This window comes from Balaenoptera acutorostrata, chromosome 2 (assembly GCF_949987535.1).
Source record: "Balaenoptera acutorostrata chromosome 2, mBalAcu1.1, whole genome shotgun sequence".
NCBI lineage: Eukaryota > Metazoa > Chordata > Mammalia > Artiodactyla > Balaenopteridae > Balaenoptera > Balaenoptera acutorostrata.
In genome coordinates this window covers 55,000,048-55,016,358 of record NC_080065.1, presented here as the reverse complement: position 1 = coordinate 55,016,358, position 16,311 = coordinate 55,000,048, and the positions used below count along the sequence as shown (strand labels likewise).

General features: G+C 42.5%; 1 protein-coding gene across 1 annotated transcript in view; it reads right to left on the bottom strand.

The window, feature by feature from the left end:
- Positions 1-5,210: 5,210 nt before the first annotated feature.
- The window catches only part of CWC27 (CWC27 spliceosome associated cyclophilin), a 248,828-nt gene continuing 237,727 nt past the window's right edge, over positions 5,211-16,311 (bottom strand). The window contains exon 14 of the mRNA XM_057540313.1: positions 5,211-5,539. Within this exon, the coding sequence (XP_057396296.1) occupies positions 5,506-5,539 (34 nt within the window). The 3' untranslated portion in view covers positions 5,211-5,505. The remainder of the gene's footprint in view (positions 5,540-16,311) is intronic.

Here is a 16,311-nt window from a genome sequence, read left to right as displayed (position 1 = left end):
TGCTTTGCAAAGTGTATGCCAGTTAGGCAAATTGCCTGCTTTGTGGTGCATATTTAAATCAAGACAGAATGTTACCAGTTGGTCAGTCTAGCTTTCCTCACAGAGATAGCATTAAGGAAACTGGCTCCACTGGAGAGCGAGCTCTCTTATAAAGGGAAAGCATCCCCAGACCAAGCAAAGAGGGAGATGCCAAGAGCTGGCTGCTCCTGCCTTTCCCTTGGGTTGCAGACAGTCGCAACTCCAAGCACGGCAGGGACCTGTACTGTTCTGGTATCACACAACTAGCAGAGTGGTGTGCCCTTTACTAGCTAGACTAACAAATGACAGAGTGCATAAGATCCGGAACAAAAGGCCCTGGGAGGCTGAATTTATTCTCCAGCTGCCAGCCTCTCTCCCACCATCCCCTTCTTCTATCACAACTTTCAGACAAGGTGACTTACAGAAGATAAAATAGGAGTGGGCTTATGCAGGCGCTCACAGAGAAGTTTTGGATGGCTCATGGGCTCTGCTTATCCTAGCTATCTGGAATTGTACAAAAACATTACACCAATTTCTCATAAAGTGGGGCAGGGACTTTCCAGAGTGGCAGACCACAGCAAGGCAGAAAATGCAAGTGGTGTTACTCTCCCGTCACTTAGGCCTAGTTCTTTTTCCTGTATTTCTCTGATTTTTTTTTTTTTTTGGTAAGAGAAACAGACAAGAAGAGTTTTCCCAAGTAATACATTGGAGCTTGTGACCAACAGAATTAAAATAGAATGTTTAATTATAATTCTAAAAATAATCAACCACTTATCTTCCCAGGGAGTTTTCCCCAGATTACTGCCTTCTTCTTGGCCTCTCTTTCTCACCTGAGCGGAAGGCACATCTTCTCTGCCACCAGCCTCCATCTCCATTGCAAAGCCTGTGGTCTCCCACTTCACAAACACAAAAGCTCATCCTGCAATCAGCCTCCACCCTGGTTCCCCATCATCAGCAATATGGAAAAGGGCAGTTTTCAAGTCTTTGTCTCTCTTTAACATATACTGGGTGAAATTCTCTCTTTTTTTTTTAAATAAATAAACTTATTTATTTATTTTTGGCTGTGTTGGGTCTTCGCTGCTGCGTGTGGGCTTTCTCTAGTTGTGGTGAGCAGGGGCTACTCTTCGTTGTGGTGCACAGGCTTCTCATTGTGGTGGCTTCTCTTGTTGCGGAGCATGGGCTCTAGGCACACGGGCTCAGCAGTTGTGGCTCGTGGGCTCAGTAGTTGTGGCTCGTGGGCTATAGAGCACAGGCTCAGTAGTTGTGGCGCATGGGCTTAGTTACTCGCAGCATGTGGGTTCTTTCCGGACCAGGGCTCGAACCCATGTCCCCTGAATTGGCAGGCGAATTCTTAACCACTGTGCCACCAGGGAAGCCCAGGGTGAAATTCTTAGTTTGGGTTTTTATGCTCAACCGAAAAACAATCCCAGGCAAACATGGGAAAGGGTTCAGTGTTGGTCTAACTGCTACCTTTATACCAGTAAAAATTGGAAACATCTAGATGCCCATAAATAGAAATAATACTTACGTATCTAATACTACGTCCACTTAGGAGACTCTTTAGGAGCTTTACAGAAATGCTTGCTAATCCAAGCACATACAGTGTTTCTGCTAAAACATTAAGTTAAAAAAGTAGGATATAAAATTATTTATTTGTAACACAACTGCAGCTGAGCAATGTTTTTTTTTTTTCTTTTCAATATTTATTTATTTTGGTCGTGCTGGGTCTTAGTTGAGGTAGGCGGGCTCCTTAGTTGGGGCATGTGCATTCTTAGTTGTGGCATGCACGTGGGATCTACTTCCCTAACCAGAGATCAAACCCGGGCTCCCTGCATTGGGAGGGCGGAGTCTTAACCACTGGGCTACCAGGAAGTCCCTGATCAGTGTTTAACACCAGAAAATCTGTTGCAAAGAAAGAGAAAAAAGGCTGGAAAGAAATGCATCAAAATGAACAGAGATTGAGCCCGCAGGGTGAGGCTTTAGTTGATTACTTTTCTCTTTATAATTTTCCACCTATTGAAATGAGCATGTCCTACTTTTATAATTATGAAAAAAGACAGAAAACTTTGAACTTTTGCATTTAACCAGTGGGCCGAAGCAATAAAGAGCAGAGGCTCTGTGACGGGCACCAAGCGCTCCTGCCGGGCCGCGGAGCGGAGCTGGCTGTGGCCCTCTGGGCAGGGCGAGGTCCCCGGGGCAGTGTCCGGGGTACAGGACCCTGCTCTGCGCAGGAGCCTTCAGAGAGGAGCCTGTTTTATCTCTGGGCAGCGATGACGTCACCCTAGGAAAACCCGAAAGTGCCGATTAATCACGAAGTCAGGACTTATCACTGAAAAGAACTCGGGTCGGGGTGAGACAAAAGGGTGCCCCACACGGATGGCGATGTCAGACGCCGCCGCGGAGCCGCAGTCTGGGCCGCCACGCGGCTCGGCCTCCGCAAAGCTGCCGGCGGCGGCCTGCTCAGGAGCGCATGCGCAGCAGCCCGCAGGCCGCCCGCTCTCGCCGCTGGCCGGCCCCCTATTCGCTCCCGCCAGGCAGGTTTGCTCAGTACTGCGACCGTTCTTGACTATCACCACGGTGGTGAGACAATGGTTTCACCGAGATCTGCTGTAGTATCAGGGCCCCAAAGGGTAAATTAGATCTTGGACCGTAATTGGAATGCACTTGGAGAGAGAGGCCGTTCTTATTTTTAAAGTACAGGGTTTTATAGCCGCCTGTTTTAATGAGATCTGTATTATAGTTACATTATTCATGATTTTATTTTTACTAAAATTGTTCTAACCGTTTCAAACCGTTGTTGGCACGCTTTGTTAGCCGATTGCCGGAGGATGGCAGGGCTCTGGGATCCCGAGCCAGGGTGCAGGCCTGTGTTCCCCACCGGCCCTTGCAAGCAGCCACAGCAGCAAAAACAGAATGGGCACCTAGCAGCATTGTGGAACAGGGCTGCTGGTCCCTGGAGAAGCCCTCTGAGGGATAATGAACCTTGGATCCCATCCGTGTTCCTTGGAGAAGCTCCTCACGCTGGTCTTGCTAAAAGCTGTCTGTGTCCTCCAGGAGAAAAAGTGATCAAAGGACTGTAGGGGGTCTGAGATGTCAGGAGAGACACCTGGCAGTGAAATATGTTGTTCTTATGAATGGCTTTGTAAAATCTTCTGAAAAGAATTCTGGTGAGGTGACACACTTTTCAGGCCGGTCAAGCAAAGGACTCGAAGCATTTTAAGTGGGAAGCTACTGGGCTCTGCTCAGAAGGAAACGCTAGGGAGAGTGCCCAGGAGCGCATGGAGCGAGGGACGCCTCCATCTTGCCTTCCCAGCATTTCCTCTTACAGCAGATTCTTATACTAACTTGCCTTGTGGTCAGTCTTGAAGGAGCTCCCACTGGAGCCCCTGCAGCTCAGTGCCCCAGCTCCCCCATCCTATGCTCGTTGTCTAGTTTATCAGGCAAATGTTAAACAGTGAATCACACTATGAACCACACCAGTGAGCAGGGTGTAGGCAAGTACCTGGAACCTGGGGATGAGTGGAGAGAGAGCTGGAGTTGGGGTCCAGGTGAGAAGCACTGGTACCCCTTGAAAATACCCACAAACACAAATTGCCCTGCTGATTTGTTTTAATCATATTACAACTTGTCACCATCTATTTTCTTTCTTTCTTTCTCTCTTTCTTTCTCTTTTGCTTTTTTTCTCTCTCCGTTCTTTTTTTCGTTCTTTCTTTTTCTCCCTTCCCTCCCTCCCTCACTCCCTCCCTCCCTCTCTCTCTCTCTCTCTCTCACACACACACACACACACACATACACACACACACACACACACAAAACAAAGGTCTCACTAGGGTTGCTTTATGAACTTCACCAGTTTACTCAGTGCTGCATCATGTTAGATTGCCTTGGCAGGGTGAAGGGTGTTTATCTGCTTTTGATCACTGTTGGCGTCTCAGGCCTTTAAATCTTTTGACTTAGATCCGTTGTTCCACACTAGCCGCTACTGATTCTACAACCCTGGTGCTCTCTTGATTATATTTCTATGATGCCTTTTCTGCCTTTTGGGCCCAAGGGGCTGGGGATGTGGAGGAGGGTTCCTAAGCCATAATCAGCAGCTTGAGTCCCTGTGACCTGTTCGGAGCTCCTAGTAACCAGAGTCAACAACTAACTGGGTTTGGGAGATACAGCAGTGGGTTTATGTAGCTCAGGAAAGATAATCCAGTTCCAAGGCATGGGAGGAACAGATAGGGATGTTTGGTGGCTGCTAAAATCAGAGCTTCTCAAACTGGGGTTATCATCAGAATTACCCAGGAAACTTAAAAATAGAGGCTTCCAGGGGCTGGGAGTGGGGCAGACATCTGCGGTTTTCAGAGCTCTTGCGTAATTCTGACACCAGATAAGGTAGGGCCCACTGGTTTATGGCTTGGGCTCCTGTGAATCAGGGGCAGCGCTCAGCTTAGGCAACACAGCGTTTCTGGGGGTGGGGTTGGTGGTCAGAAATAATGAGGTTTTGGAGATACATTTGGCCCAGTTTTCCAAAATTAGCCTTACTGTTGGGGATGACCTTAAGACTTGGGACACAGAGCTAAAGGGATCTGGGAAGAGGACAGAAGTACCTACTTCCTGAGTGACTAGGAGGCAAAGGTTTGCAGGTGTCTAAGCCCAGGGGAAGGGCATTCGACTCAGGTCAAAGAAACACCAATCTTTTGAGGTAAACTATATGTCCAAATTACAGATGAGGAAACCAAAGCTCAGAGAGTTTAGGTGAATCATCAGGATTCCCAGCTAGTTGGTGGCAGAGACAGAGCTTGAATTTCTGGCTGTTTGATTTCCCAGGTGTGAGTTCTTTTGATGTCATATTTCCCATTTCAGAGGCCCTTGTAGTCCCAGAAAGGAGTTAAATACAAGTTGAAGAGTTGGGGTAGTGGTGGTGAGAGAAGTTTAGGGAATGAATGATAGTCAATGCTAAAAGATGCAAAGAGCATTTATTTTAAAAACTCACATATTTGGGGTTGTTGTTTCAATTAGGTTTTTCATAGTCTGAGATTTTAGTATGTCCATGACACCTTAAAATCAACCTGAGTATTAGGTAGAGGTATAATAAACCAAATCAGTGGAACCAGAGGATGATTAGGTTCTAAATTTTATTTTAATAAATAACTATTCATACGTTTCCAGAATCATTTAAGAGGAAGCTGGTATAATTTTGTTAATATAGCCCTCACATTTTAGCAGTGTCTCTGAAGTGCTCACCAACTTGGTTTGAGAAGAAGATTGGCAGTGACTTGGAGACCATGCCATACTTGTAACATGGGCTTGAGAGTCCAGTGAGGGAAAATTAAAGAAACTGACAAAGCACCCTTTGGAGGATGATGACAGAAGTCCATGTATGAAAATAATCACACCTTGGGGATCTTGGAGGGTCTGCAAGCACTACCGATTACTCACCAGTTGTAAGATCTCCCAGCATTAATCCATCTTGGCAGTGGGAAGGATGTTACCAAATGACTACATTGCCTGCTCGCTTCTTCCAAACTCCTGGCTGGAAAAGAAAAATGAGTGAATATTCACTTTGGACGATGGAATTGTTTCCTGTACAGGGTCTACCTCATGGAGGTCCTTCAGGCAAGTAAGCCAGGATTTGAAATTTTATTTTTCTGTTGACCACATTCCAACAAATTCTGAAGCATCTAAATCCTATCTTGGAAGCAGTTTCCTTAAAGTTTAACCAGACTCGTGTCAGACCAGTGACCACCAAGGTTATTTTTTTAGCCTTATATTTTAAACGTTATGGAAATGTCAAACTTGGCCCCATCATATTGGATGAGAAGGGGGAAAAAAACTTCTTGGTTCTTGAAGGTGCCGTAACATTTTTAGGTCAATGTTTACTTAACTTCCAGCACATAAGATTATTGGAAAAAAGTGCACTTGCAGAAAAACAAAATAAAACAAATTTTTTACCCCTATTGGTGGGAGACATTTTACTTAGAAACAGTAAGGATAATGTGGGAAAGAAGGCAAGGGGAACTGCATTCAGGTGCACGCAGGTGCTAGAAGAATTCTTTGGCCACCACAGATTTTGAAATGGCTCCTCTCTTCAGGTGGTACTTGATGGGATTGTCATAAAAAAAAAAAAGCCCCATTATTAACTAATAAACCTCAGGAGGCACTGAGTGTCTTGGATATTTAAAGGAATGAAAGAGAGACAGAGAGAGGTAAGTGTACCATCCTAGCATATTACTAACCCTTGTCAGCAGAGAGGAGGTTTTCTTTGAAGACAGGCACTAAACACATTTTCACATTATATCTACAGAGAGGGTTCACCCAGGAGCCAAAGGCAGGTTATGGACCACATCAGAATGTCATCCAGGAACACGATCTTTTCTCAGCTCAGCAGGTCATGAGGACCTCATTCTTAAACCTGGGACTATCACCAGCCTGTGAAGAGACACTCTGGCTACTCACACAGCTCACAGGCCTGGGAAGAGTGTCTTTGTTCTATATCTTACTGGGTGGCCATTGAATTGGAAGCCTGGTGAAGAACCATTTTCTTCAAAGCGCTGCAGACGGTTGGGGGCCAGAGGCAGAGGGCTGTGGTCCTGGGCAGTGGTGCTCAGAAGTCTGCTTAGTTATTGGAGAGTCTGAACTTCCAGACAGACCTATTTCCTGAACAAGCCGTGGGCCGCTGCAGGTGACATGGAACATCAGATGGCCCAAGTCATAGATTGCTGTCTTGTCACTAAATCTACTGGCCTGTGCCCCAGGTTTTACAGGAAAACAAGTATTTGCTGTGGGAAGCAGTGAGGTGGTACAGGCTAAGTCATGTGGAACAGGCAGCACTTTTAGCTTCCACCTGTTAAATGCCTTGGCTCCAAAGACCATTTTATCTCAGGAAGTACTGACCAGATTCCTCAGAGCTACAGCCTAAGAACAGAGTCCACAGAAAAGAGAAGCAGGACAAGAATTGCTGGTAGGAAAGGGAGAGTCAGGATTATGAGGTGGGAGGAGAGAGTTCCAAGAAGGCAGTGTTACCGCCCCCCCCCCCCCCCCCCCCGTCTAGTCAGGCCCCAGCAAGGGTCCTCCCGCCCAGTGTTGTTTGAGCCCGTAGAAGAAGACCAAGTTCAGTTCAGAAGCAAAGGAAAGCTTTCTTCTTTCATCAGAGGATGGAGAGGTGGACACGGGCTCTAGAGCGCAGGCTGTGGGCGGGGCTGCTTTATGGGGATCTCGTCTGCGGGGAGGGGAGGGGGCGGGGTTCTCACCCCCGGGAGCAGCTGTGGCTCAGGCTCCAGATCGCAGTGCCTGGTGCAGCTTCTCGGGTCATGGCCCGCTGCCGCTATCTTGAATTGAGGTGTTGTGTGCAGTGCTTCTCCACGCAGCTCACCAAGCTGGGGTGTTAGCACAGCGCTGGTTCTGCGCTGGGAACTCTAATCCGATGTGTTAGGTGCAAGGCCTCTGCATACAACCCCCTGCAGGCAAGGAAACTAGACTCAGCACAAAATAAGAGGTTAGACCTTATCACCTGGATTCCATCTTATATTTTCCAGGGACCCCAGTGGGCTTTAGATTTGAGTTTGGCTGGAAGAATATCATGGATGATCTTCGAGAAAGCAGTTTTATAGAGTTTCTGCAGGACTCTAGAGCCTTTGGGCTGGGCTTGCGAATGGAGAGGGCTGACAGTGAAGGGGGTGAGAGAAAGGGCTGTCACGCATAGCCGTGCTGTTGAGCTCTGCACAAGGGCACCACGTCTCGGGGGAGGTAATTCACATCATAAGCAATATAGGTTTGACATTTGTTATGGTGATTTTTCCTGCAGATGTGATAAAGTGTCTTGTTCAAAGAAACTCAGTATGTTATCACAGTTTTCTGACATATGGAAGTAAAGTGTCTTGAGGAATGGGTGCCTTTTTCTAATTCACACAGAGGCACCAAATGGGCTAGCAATGGCCCTGAGGAAAAAAGCACGGTACTGGAAGCCATTGTATACCATAAATGATATTAAAGCAGTAGACTCAATGAAATACTCTAAAGAGAATTTGTTTATTTCTTACCCTTATCAATACTGTGGTTAAGATGGAGGCATTGAAGGTTAGTATTTTTATGTGGAGGATAAAAGAGGATCATTGGAAATGAATCTTTCTCTTTGTTTTAACCTGTATCAGAATGCAAGGACTTTTTATGTTCTGAAAACTCCTAAGGGTTTTCTTTTGCAATCCTAGCTTGTCCTAACTCCCTCCCACTAGGACATGAGACCATTTCCCATGGTTGCTAGATGAGATTTGAAAGTGGCAGGAGAATGGAAAGTGGGAAAGAATCACTACTCAAGTCAAAACCACTTGGGTTACATGTGAAACCCTTGATTGTTTCAAAAGCAGCATTCAAAGCACAATAAAAGTAAGTTTGACTTTTAATCGTTACACCTTAGGTAATGAAGGGCCTCTAATAAAATTCTCCCATTTTATTCTTTTTCCTGTATCCTTGGGAAAAGATTTAGGTGAGTGAGTTGAGTTTAAGGCAAATGGAGCCATAGCACCAGGAAAAAAAAAAATCCACTAATCTTTCTTGTAGTAGAGTTAGTACTGCCAAAAAAGGGGTACCTAAGCGATTATATGTAGAGAACAAACACTCTAATCTTGATGTTATGATGGGGGACATTTCACTGATTAACTTTTTGAATAACTAGTTTGCTATCTACTAACTTTGAAGTATTTCTTACAAAAAGATGGCTGTGGGAAGGTTATATTCAAACACACCTGGATAAATCACCCATTGTTTCAGTGAACCCAACTGTTTTTTCTATCTGATAAATAAGTGACTCACTTAGCCTTGGAGCACTAGAAAGACTTACCAAGATCATTAATTACATTTTCCCATCATGTAAACATTTGTGTCCGGGAAAGGCTGTAGTGGGCAGTACTGTGAATTGAGAACAGACAAGCTGTCCTATTTGTCTTCTGGGCTTCTAGGTTGACTGCATAGGTGTGCTTGACTTTATGCAGTTTCTATGAAAAATTCTGCATATCAAAGAACACAGTGAATTTACGTAGGAGCTTATTACATAAAGGAAAGATTAAGGGATGTGTAAGAAAAAACAATATATATCTGTTTTACCATTTTAGATTTGCATTTCCAATGGATGCTTTTCATTCTGTAGCTTTCCGCTTTAGGGCAGGATCTAAGTCTGATTTTCAGAAAACAGTCATCAGAATTAGTTGGGGGAGCTTGTTAAAAATCAAACAGAAAAACCAACAGATTCTTGGGCTCCCACCCCAGATCAACAGACTTGTCATTTCTGAGGCCTGGGAAACTAATTTTAACAAGTTTCCTGACCCCTCCACCTCCCCCAGGGTGATATGGAACACGTTATATATTTATGGTCTTACATTCTGTGTTGTTTCTCTGGTGGGGGGAAGGGGAAGGGGGGGAGAGAGAGAGGGAAAGAGAGAGAGACAGGGGGAGAGAGAGAGAGAGAGATTGATTGATCCTCAGTTTTGTTCCAAACCATGAACAAAGAGAGTAACCTCTGTTGAAGGTTCCTTCCCTCCTGAAATGAACAAGGAAGCAGTTGAAGAAACCCCGACTGTGTCTGTAAAGGGCACACAACTGGTTGTGTGGGCTGATAAGCCTGGGGCTGAAAATATTTGAAAATGCAAATTTGCAAAACGATGACTTGCATGGATATTTAGAATTTTTTTAATAAGTGGGAGCACACTATTTTAGTTCAAATCCTAGTGAATTAGAATTTGTGACTATTTATAAATAAATATAAACTCGATTCTTGTCTAATAAGATATTTGGAATTTTAAAAAAATCTGCAAAATATCCAAGCCAAGAGTTGAACATTCCAAGGTTTCATAAATGAAGGATTTAAAAAAATATGTAAATTCTTGAATTTTACCATTAATTGTGCCTGTTAACAGGCTTTTATAATGCTAACTAGGTAATATAGGTACTGTATAATTTCCCTTAATCTCATCTAATTTATTCATACCCCTATACATCTTAGTTTACATTATATGCTGTGTAAAAGCAAATGTCATTACAATATTGTCTTTTTAGACTTTTCACTGAAGCTGTGTCTACCTGACAATCTGAATCTAGCATTCTCAACCCCTTCATGAAATTGGACTTGAAGGGAAATCAACTTAGGTGGCTAAAATGAATAGGAAACCTTTCATGAGAGTTGTGTTTGTGGTCTCCCAAGTTCCCCCTGCCTGTGGGCCTGGCTCTGGACTCTGGATGGAGATTGAGGGGAGGGGTCTCCTGGGGATTCCTTCTTGGTTTACTACTGTGGTGAGGCTGACGGCAGCTGCTTTCCCAGGCCTGGAGGCTTCCAACCTTGGGGTGATGTGCAGTTGCACTCCCTTGTCTAGCCCATCATGACTTCCTGTTCTTTTTCTGTAATGTTTTTCAGATCCGTTCCTTCCTGTTGCTTTCCCAAGCCTGATTCTGGTCCCGGCTCTAATTACCTCACACACACCTGCGCTCTACTCACATCCTCTTTCCTGTCTACAACTTTTCCTCTCACCATATTTTTTTCCCACATAGTTGTTAGAATCCTCTTCCTTAAGCATCATTTCCATCACACTCCTCCTCCAGCAGCTTCCAACTGCATCAAATCCAAGCTCCAGGTCCCCCCTCATTGCCTGGACCATTATCTCCTTTATAGCTGGACTCCACTCCAGCCAAGCAACGTCCTGACACTGTCTATACAATGCTACAACATATAGTTAATTCAGTCAACTCTGTCAGATCTTCAGTTAATCATCTGGATGTTTTGTCTACAAGACGCCAAACATCTGGATTGACTGAAGAAATCTACTATGTTGATGGAGGTTTTTTTTTTTTAAACTCAGTTGACCAGATGTTTTGGCATTATGCAGACACATCACTGTCTCCTACATTTGTCTTAATGGCTTGTCGGTATAACGTTCTCTTCACCTGGAACAGGACCTGTCTCCTCGATGCCACGTTCTCCCTTCCTTCCAAATTATGGTCAGAATTCCCTTCGCCACAAAGCAGTTCTAGATTAATCCCACTAAACCACAATGTTGGTTCCTTCTAGCACTCACTCAGTTTTTACATATATAATTCTTTTCAACTGAAATCACCGTGCTGTCTTTTTATTTTGGGGTGTTAGCCTCCTTCTCTACCTACTGGATTATAAACTCTATAGGTATATTAGAGGTGTATTGTAAAACAATCTGGTTTTGTGTAGCAAGAGGCATGGTAGTCTAGTGATCAGCTGAAACTCTGGATTCAGTCTTGTTTTAAATTCTAGCTGCTTTGCTTCCTGTGTGACCTGGACAAATTACTTAACTTTGCTAAGCCTCAAGTCTCCTCCTCATTTGTAAAGTGGAGATAATAATAGAGCCTACCTCATAGAGTTGTTTATGAGGATTAAAAGGATTAATACAGATAAAGTGCTTAGAAGAGTGTCTGGCATAAAGTAAGTATCTGTTAAATGTTAGCTCCTATCATTATAAGCTTTGTAAAAGCTTGGTTTTCTTGTTTATTCCTTCTTTAGTCTGTGACAGCTAGGTAGGTAAGGCAGCAGATATTGTTCCCATGTGAGAGAGGAGAAAACTGATATTAAGAGGTTATATAGTTTTTCTGTTAAAGCAGTTGCATGTCTGAAGCCTTATAGCCTTGCATTCTACACATTGCATGTTGGCCCTCAAGTTCTTTCTAGTCTCAGGAATAGAATATTGCTTTCTATAAAGAGCACGTACTCAAGGAAGCCATATAGGTGTAAATGTGTTTTCCTACCGACCAGAGGTTTTCCCAAAATGGTCTTTGGATCTGTGCCCACCTGTGACAAAGTGTCTTATGTTAAAATGAGAAAAAGACAATGTAGTAAGGTTTTCCTAAGGCTAAATTTATTCAAATGTTAGAGCTGTTTCTGAACTGAAGTTATATCCTTCCTTCATTTTTAGTGTAAAAATGTCCTAACTTTATGAAATGATGGTAATATTAAGTGATAAAATATGGAATAACACTATATTGGATCCTGTTTTTTCGCAGGGGGGATATACTGGTTTATTTATTCATTCAACAAATATTTATTAAGTGTCTACTCTTTGCTAGGCATGGTTCTAGGCACTGGATCAACAGTAAACAAAACTGACAAAAATCCTTGTCCTCGTGGAGGGCATTCTATGGTGGGAGGTGAATGATAAACAATAAGTAATTAACATCTGTAAGGCTCGGTTTCCTCATCTGTAAAATGGTAACAAGGGTCTGTACCTACTTCATAGGGTTGTTTGCAAGAGTTAAATAAGTTAATAAGGCAGAGTGCTTAGGAGTTCATAGTGCCATTGAATATAACTAGAGAGGGAGATTGAGAGGGACTGAGAATGTGGGGTGGGGATGGGCTGCAATTTTAAAGTAGAGTGGTTACTGTAGGCCTTATGGAGAAAGGGCCATTTGAGCAGACTTGAAGGAGGTGCGGGAGTTGGCCACTTGGACATCTGGTGGACGAGTATTCCAGGTAGAGGAACTGGCCAGTGCAGAGCACCTGAGATGGACCACACCTAGCTCATCTGATGAAGCGCTGGACAGTTGGTGTGGCTAGTACAGTGAGTGATGGGGGAGTGTAGTAAGGGAGGAGGTCAGAGATTGAGGGGCGGGTGTGGTGATTATCTAGAGCCTCATAGGCCGTTATGAAGATGTGGGCTATTACTGTGAACGAAATGGGGAGCCATTGAAGGGTTTTGAGCAGAGAAGTATAACAATGTGATTTATGTTTTAAGAGGTTTCACTTGGCTGCTATGTTGTTAATAAATTTAGGGAAATAAGCGTGAAAGCAGGGAGACTAGTTATGGTGCTTTTATAAATAGTAGTCCACATGAAAGTTGATGGTCCTTTTGACCAGGGTGGTAGCAGTGGGAAGTGGTAAATAATGGTGAAATTCTGGATATATTTCAAAGGTAGAGCCAACAGATTATCATAACAGACTGGATATAGGGTGTGAGATGAAGACTGGAATCCAAACTATTTGGCCTGAGTAACTAGAAAAGTGGCATTGCCAATAGGGAAGATGGGGAAAAGTGCAGGTGAAGCAGGTCTAGTGGAGGAAGGGCTAGGACGTGTAGGTGAGTTCAGTTTTGGACATGTCAGGTTTGATGGGACATGAAATCCACACGATGGACATTAGGAAACTTCACTCTGAAATGGACCTAAGCCTCACAAAATAACATGTATAACTTTTCTAAATTAATTCAAAAATCACTTGTTGAATTCTTTAGTTGCTTGGGAGATAGTACCCATTCTTAGTCTATTCATTTACACCAATAATATAGTAAAAGTTTAGAACAGAGATAAAGTGGTCACATTCCTCTTACCCTAAATAAAATATTTCCTCAAAAATTGCAAATTAAAGAACAATTTACTCACATCATATAAAAAAGAGGTAATTCACAAATTTTAAGTTTATTCATAACCGTTGAGAACTAGCCATAGAATATATACTACTCTAGTCATTTATTTTCTATACATGATGCCCTTCATTTCAAATATATTGTTATTAAAACACTTGAATAATAAAGCTCCAACTAGATTAGTCAGAAAATAAATGGGAAAGTCACTTAAGAGTTTTCTGCTCTCAAAATTATCCTGATTATTAAAAAGTTCTGGAACTGCAGCAATGATTATCATTTCTGGCATCATGGAATGAGAAAATAACAATTTTCTAAAAGAGAAAGAACACCTTCCTTTTGACTGGTGCTGTGCAGAAAGCCTCCCGAAGATGTTGTTGCTGATCAAGTAACATGAATTAATATCATGATCTAAACTTAAAGGAATAATCCCCAGCAGATGTGGAAGAGAGAGACCAGATTCCTGTCTGCATTTCACTTAGAAGCTTCCCAGTCTTCCCTCCAGGTAGGATTCTCCATCCCTAACCCAAAATATCTTCCAAAAAAATATAAATGATGGATTTGTACATTATTACTTACAGAGAATAATTCAAATAACTATAATTACATTTCCTTCCTTTCTCCCCCCTCTTTTTTTTTCTGTGAGATTTGGACTAAACTGAGGCAAAAAGATGAGCAGAGGGAAAAATAAATGTGAGCCAAGTGACTTTGGAAAACTCCCTCAACAGAGAATCTAAAGGTACAGACTAGTCATAAAAAGCATAGGGTGCAGATGTTGCTACAATTTAGAACTTCACCAAATTGTCTGAAGTAATCACATAAAAGAGAAATACTCTTGAAGGTTATCATCTTGGAAAAAGGTTAAAAACCTTTGTGAGTTCTTTAGTGCCAGTGCAAGAGTTACTACATAAGCTTTTAGCTAGCAATGAAACAGAATGGGAAAAATAACCAGTTGTATCCTGGAGCTACCTTTGGTGGCTTGAAATCAGCCATGGTGAGAGTATTTACACCACAGAAGTCAGCAAATGATGCAAATCAGGGCTTTTCTTGCTTTCTGTTTTTTTAGGGAGCCAATTTAGCTGTGCACCACTGAAAACTCTGCACAGGGATTAGCACGACCCTTAGCACCTGTGACAAAGATGTTCGAGCATATATAGCTTTGTCAAGGAAGATTTGGGGGAATAAATGAGTATTCTTTCTACAAGCAGGGGACTTCTAATACCCATCTTAGTAAGATTTGGTGTTTTATTTCTCTAGGAATTCAGATTTCATTGAATCCTTATTAGAAAGGATTTCTCTAAAATACGGCTCCTGTTTCACCTCTCTTCATTAAAAGCTAAAAGGAAGGAGATAAAATATATGTGCGACAGGAAAACCTCCTGGTTTCTAGTAAGCAGAAGTGGTACCCCATGATAAACTGTATAGAGTCACTGGAAAGGAGTCAAAGCCATAGAGAAACCAGACCTGCTTTTTTTTTTTTTTTTGTGAATGATGGTGTTAAAGAATGTAACCCCTCTTAACTTCTCTACACCCCGTACATACAAATTGCTTATACTGATACAACCCTCAATGGTAACTCACTTCACACATCCATTTTCTTTCTTGTTATCGCCAAGATTAAACAGCATGTTGGGGCAATATTCTGCATTTATCTAACCTTTTCCATTCAGGCCACAGTGATACAACAGCACAGGTTTATGTACCTCACACGTCAGATCCTATCAAGAGACTTGGTAGTGACAGTTTGATAAGGACACCATAGCTTATTGAACTTGTTCTAAAAACAACAGCAGCAAACCACTCATCTCCTCACACTTTTTAATGACCTTTTTCTACGGTGTCCCCATTTTTAGATGCAGCAGATGCATTACTGACTGCGTGGCCACAGAGCATACAGAGAGCTGAGGGCATGTGATAATGTGTGTTTTGATATTATACCATTAAAAATTCTAGAGCGATCTGCATTTCTTCAATTACCTATTGAGAAAGGAGAGGTCTAGAGTTAATTTTAACTTTCACCTCGCTGACAGCTTCAACCAAAGTGAAAAAATGGCTTGTCAGAAAATGAGAAAAAAAAATTGCCAGGAGTTGCTTTTCTCTCTGTTCTCCACAATGCCCAGCATCACCACAGATAACAAAGGAGAAGGCTACCGGACTTCACTGTTTCAGGATAACATCCCTAGGGCAAGTACATAGAGAAAAATAAATCCAAATAAATATAAAATTAGAATGAACTATACAGGCTAATTTTCTTACATGTTTTCTCTTTTTTTGGTCTTTGAACTCATTTTATTTCTTTTTTGCAATTCACATGGCCCAAAAACGTTCCTGTGACGTTTCCAAAGATTTTACTATAAGCACATTTAATACTATATATGACATAATTTAACCATGTTAAGCTTTTAGAAAATTGTTATTGCTATTATTCAGTTAAATTCAAATGAGTTTTATTATCATGGTGCAATTCTGGTAAGATGCTAATCTCTGTAGAATTTCACATCTTTCTGCTCCTTGCAGTTTAAAGCAGGATGAGGAGCATTCAGCCAACCTGTTTTCATTTTGTCATTCAGTTATCTTTTTAAACCTATAAATACTAGTCTTCTGGTTGTGCCCTAGAGGCCTGTGGTTCCCTCTGTTTTAGGGATAAAACCACACTGTTTTAGGTGGACACAGTCTTGGAGGAATGGTAGAGAAACCTATGGGGTACTTCAATACAAATAGATCTAGTGGTAATACTTTTCGTAACACCAACAGAGACTTTGTGAGTTTAGAAAACAACATTTTGCTTTGTGAACATCTGTAATACAATTGATATTGCAGCGGTGAGGGAAAGATAGGGCACATTTCCAAACACTGGCTTAGTTTTTGGTGGCTTAGCATCTGTTTCCCAGAACACCTTTATCATATCCCTCTCTTCCTCTTTGGAACTTTCTCCTACTTC